The sequence below is a fragment of the Lycium ferocissimum genome, chromosome 3, assembly GCF_029784015.1.
Source record: "Lycium ferocissimum isolate CSIRO_LF1 chromosome 3, AGI_CSIRO_Lferr_CH_V1, whole genome shotgun sequence".
NCBI classification, from domain to species: domain Eukaryota; kingdom Viridiplantae; phylum Streptophyta; class Magnoliopsida; order Solanales; family Solanaceae; genus Lycium; species Lycium ferocissimum.
Genome location: NC_081344.1, coordinates 60,742,189 through 60,747,030, shown reverse-complemented (window position 1 = coordinate 60,747,030; position 4,842 = coordinate 60,742,189). Strand labels below are relative to the sequence as shown.

At 40.2% G+C, this 4,842-nt stretch overlaps 1 protein-coding gene across 1 annotated transcript; it reads left to right on the top strand.

Annotated features, from left to right (window-relative positions):
* Nucleotides 1-766: 766 nt before the first annotated feature.
* LOC132048955 (uncharacterized) lies at nucleotides 767-3,897 on the top strand. Its single transcript, XM_059439637.1, has 8 exons — nucleotides 767-959; nucleotides 1,076-1,330; nucleotides 1,477-1,838; nucleotides 2,012-2,499; nucleotides 2,643-2,722; nucleotides 2,860-2,943; nucleotides 3,024-3,510; nucleotides 3,780-3,897. Exons 1-8 carry the CDS (start codon nucleotides 767-769, stop codon nucleotides 3,895-3,897), a joined length of 2,067 nt encoding a protein of 688 aa, XP_059295620.1.
* Nucleotides 3,898-4,842: the final 945 nt, after the last annotated feature.

Genomic DNA, 4,842 nt, shown 5'->3' with positions numbered 1-4,842 from the left:
GAAGACCATATGGAGTCCTTGAAGAACTTAACTCAAGGCGGTAGTGTTAAAAGTATCAAGTCAATTTGATAGATTGTTAATCGTTGTTAATTTGTCAAATGAAAACACTCTAAGTTGCTTCTTAGGAGGCCTTAAACACAGGCTCAACAAAGTTTGTTAAGATACAAGCTCTAGAACTTTGATGCAAGCTTACAAAATTTCAAGGTTGCGAAAGAGATGTTTGAAGCTCGAGCCAAAACATGGGGATTGAAAGCGTCACTAAACACCTCCTGCCTACCCCAAGTCACTATAGACCAAACACCTTCCAAAAATCACCAAATACTTTCAAAAGGTCCTTTGAACCAAATTATTCAAAAACCAACAAAATTCCCGGAAGAAAGGTTAACCCTAACGCAAATGGATGAGAAAAGAGCTAAGGGACTTTGTTTTTACGTGATGAAAAATATGTCCACGGGCATAAATGTAATACTAATAAAGCGAGATATTCCCGGTGGATATGGTGGAGGAGAACAGATTAAGGAAGGTGGGATAGAAGAATCATTAATCGAGTACACGAAGAAGTTTATGAGTTCATGACCATTTCAACTTCGACCTTTACGGAGTGTCGTAGGGATATCAAACTATAAGGAAAGCGGCTACCATGAGAAGAAACCTTTACGAGTTTTAATAGACACCGGAAGTACCCACAATTTTATTGATCAAGAAGTAGCTAAGAAGCTAGGATGCAAGGCTAGTTCTATTGTGGAACAATCAGTAAGTGTAGCAGATGGAAGGAGGGTCCAAACAGCTTCAGTTTGTAGAAATATGCAATGGTTGTTACAGGGTACAACATTCAGTTCAGATTTCTTATTGTTGCCCTTGGGTAATGTTGATATTGTCTTGGGGAGTCCGGTGGTTAAACACCCTTGGTAGGATCCTCTTTGACTTCAGAAATAGAACCATAGAGTTTATGTACCAGGGTAAGAAGCATGTTCTAAGGGGGGCAAGTACTTCAGTCAAATCAACCAAAGCTAAGTCACTCAACCTCATAGTAAGGAGAAGACACTCGATTCTTTATGCTATCACCGATTTTAAGGATTGGAGGATGATCTGCAGTGTCATAATATACAAGCTACTCAAGGTGAATCTCTAACACCTGCTATAGCTGTCCTGATTAAGCAATATGCTAGCATCTTTGAACCCCCTACCACTCTTCCACCCCATAGAGGCTCATTTGATCATAGAATACCTCTAATGGAATCTGCTAATCCTGTCAGTAAGAGGCCTTATAGATACCCTGGCATTAAGAAGGATATCATTGAAAAACTTGTTCAAGAGATGCTGGATCAAGGTGTTATACAACATAGTACCAGTCCTTATGTTCGCCCTTTGTTGTGTTGGTGGGGAAAAAGATGGTAGTGGAGATTATGTGTGAGATTACGAGAGAGTTAAATCAGCTTACTATAAAAGATAAGTTTCCAATACCAATAATTGAAGATCTACTGGATGAATTAGGTGGTGCAGTTGTGTTCTCAAAAATTGATTTAAGAGCTGGTTATCACCAGTTAAGAATGCATGAGGATGACACTCATAAGACAGCTTTTAAAACTCATGAGGGGCATTATGAGTTCCTAGTCATGCCCTTTGGCCTGACCAATGCACCCTCATCATTTCAAAGCTTGATGAATTCAGTTTTTAGACCACTATTAAGGAAGACAGTCTTGGTCTTCTTTGATGACATCCTAATCTACAGCAAGAGCCTAAGTGACCATGTTGGGCATGTCAAGGTGGTTTTTGACTGGATGCAAAGGTATCAACTGTATGCCAAGATTTCCAAGTGTGCCTTTGGAGTGCCTAAGGTTGAATATAAAAGCTATTTCATTAGTAAAGAAGGTGTTTCCACGTATCCAAAGAAGATTCTGTCGTCGTTGGAAATCGGCCCATTCCTAGCAATATTAAGCAACTCGGAGGATTTATGAGTTTCATTTGGTTATTATAGGAGATTCATTCAAGGTTTTGGTTTTATATGCAGACCCTTACATGTCTCCTCAAGAAGGAAGGGTTCAAATGGTCTGAGGAAGCCACTTTAGCATTTGAAAAGCTTAAATTAGCACTGATTTCTCGCACCGTTCTAGCTATGCCGGACTACTCTAAACCTTTGTGGTGGGCGGATGCGAGTGGTAAAGGTATTGGTCTTGTGTTGATGCAACAAGGGCATCCAATTGCCTATATTGGTAAATCCTTGGCACCAAGGCATCAAGCCATGTCAGTCTATGATAGGGAGTTGTTGGCTCTCGTATTTGCTGTCATCAAATGGTCCCATTACTTGCTAGGAAGACCATTTACTGTCAAAACTGATCAGAAGGCACTAAAGAACTTGTTAGAACAACATATTCACACTGATTTCCAGGTCGCTGGTATTTCTAAACTCATGGCATTTGATTTCTCCATTGAATATAAGAAGGGGGCAGAAAACAAAGCTGCTGATGCCTTGTCAAGAAGACACGATTCGAGTTATTGGCAATCTCACTACTAGTGCCTCATGATTCCCTATTTGAGAAAATTCAAGCAACTTGGACAAATGACTCAGTGTTGCAGGACTTAATTATCAAGATACAAGCTCAACCTTTTAAGTCCTTCACCTGGTCCAATGAACAACTTAGGTGGAAGGGCAGACTTGTTGTGGGCAATGATCCACAGTTAAAGCAGACTATTATTGGGCTATGGCATAATTCTACACAAGGTGGGCACTGCGGAATGGATGCTACTATCGGGGGGTTCAATCTCTTTTTTATTGAAGTCTCTTTCGCGACATTAGAGATTTCATTCGTAGACGTGATGTGTGCCAAAGACACAAATATGATGTGGCTGCTTATCCAGGTTTGCTGCAACCTCTACCTATACCTGATGGGGTGTGGACTGATATCTGCATGGATTTTATTGAAGCCTTACATAAGTCTAAAGGTAAGGATGTCATTCTCGTCAGTAGTTGACAAAGCCGAGTAAGTATGGTCACTTTATATGCTTGCATCACCCATATACAGCTCAGTCTGTGGCACAATCCTTTCTTGATCATGTCTTTAAACTGCATGGGTTGCCTGCTACTATTACTAGTGATAGGGATCCCATATTCCTCAGTACTTTTTGGCAAGAATTGTTCACGTTGCAAGGTGTCCAACTGCATAGGTCTACTGCTTATCACCCTCAGACTGATGGTCAGACTGAGGTTTTGAATAGGACACTTGAAACTTACTTGAGGTGTTTTTGCTCTGATTGTCCTACTGATTGGTCCAACTATTTACCTTTAGCTGAATGGTGGTATAATACCACATATCACACAGCTATAAGGTGCACTCCCTATGAGGTTTTGTATGGTCAAAAGCCTCATATTCACCTTCCTTATTTGGCTGGGGAGTCATCTTGTGAGATGGTAGACAGATCCTTGACTGCTAGGGAAGCTATTATACTTCTCTTGAAGTTTCATATTTTAAGAGCTCAACAGAGGATGAAGGATCTGGCTGACAAGCACAGGTCCGATAGATATTTTAAAGTTGGTGATTGGGTTTATTTGAAACTCCGACCTTATGGTAGGTTTACTGCTGGCACGCCGTACCCTACAACAAGCTAGCTGCTAAGTATTTTGGGCCCTATATGGTTGAAGCTAAGGTGGGGGCTGTAGCCTACAAGTTGTTGTTGCCTCCTGAGGTGCTCATTCATCCTACAGTTCATGTCTCACAACTGAAGAAATGCCATGAAATTCCCTCTACATTTTCTCATCCTCCTGTGGTTTAACTTTCTAGTCCTTATTGTCCCAATCCTGAAGCTGTCCTTGATAGAAGACTTGTCAAAAGGGGTAATAAGGCTGTGGCTCAAGTTCTAGTGAAGTGGTCAGACTTAGATGCAGCTGATGCTACTTAGGAATTTGTCTCTGAGTTACACCACAGATTTCCTTCTTTTCAGACTTGAGGACAAATCTGTAGTTTTGTGGGGGGTATTGTTACAATGTTACAGATTATTAAATGGAGGTCCTAGTGTTGTTATGATGATATGATGACAAGGAATCAGATAGCAAGGAACCAGATCAAAAGTCATAGCAGTGTCCAGTAGTTAGTTAGGAGGTTTGAAAGTTAGTTAGAATTTAAAAGTTAGTTACAACTCCTATTGTTAGTTGTTAGTACGAGTCATCCAATTGTGAGAAGTGGTTATTGACGATTGTTGCTTTGTAGATTAGGAGTTAAGCATTCACATGAATCTATAAGTACTTGTAACTACATTTTTTAGGTCAATCATTCATGAATATACAAGATTAACTCTTTCTCTCTCTATATTTCTATTTTAGCTTTCTCTCGGATTATTCCCTGAATTGCTAGTTACAATTCTTCGACTAGAACCCTAGAATTGTCTATCCTTGTTGTTGATATCCCATTACTATTCCATAAACAACCGATATACACTGATATACAGTGAATATACATCAAATATACATCATTATATTTTGAACCCCCTCCGCGGAAATTCTGGCTCCGCCACTGCATATAAGGCGCATGTAGGCGCTGCCTTCACTTGGCCTTCACCGCCATTACAACCACTGTGTGCATTAGCGCTAGCATGTACATGCCCCTTCAATGTGATAGCACTAACATACATATCACTTCAGCGCAATAATGCTCCTCAGTGTGATTGCGGTGACACAAAAAAGACATAAAGTCAACATAGTTTAGTTCTGATTTTCTTTGTCTGAAATTCACTCGAACCCCTCGTGTCTCATCCCAAATCATGCAACAAGTCCCAAATGGTTAATATGACTTGTACAAATTCTCGAATCTTAGAATATGACATTATATTAAACGTAGGGGGTTGGCT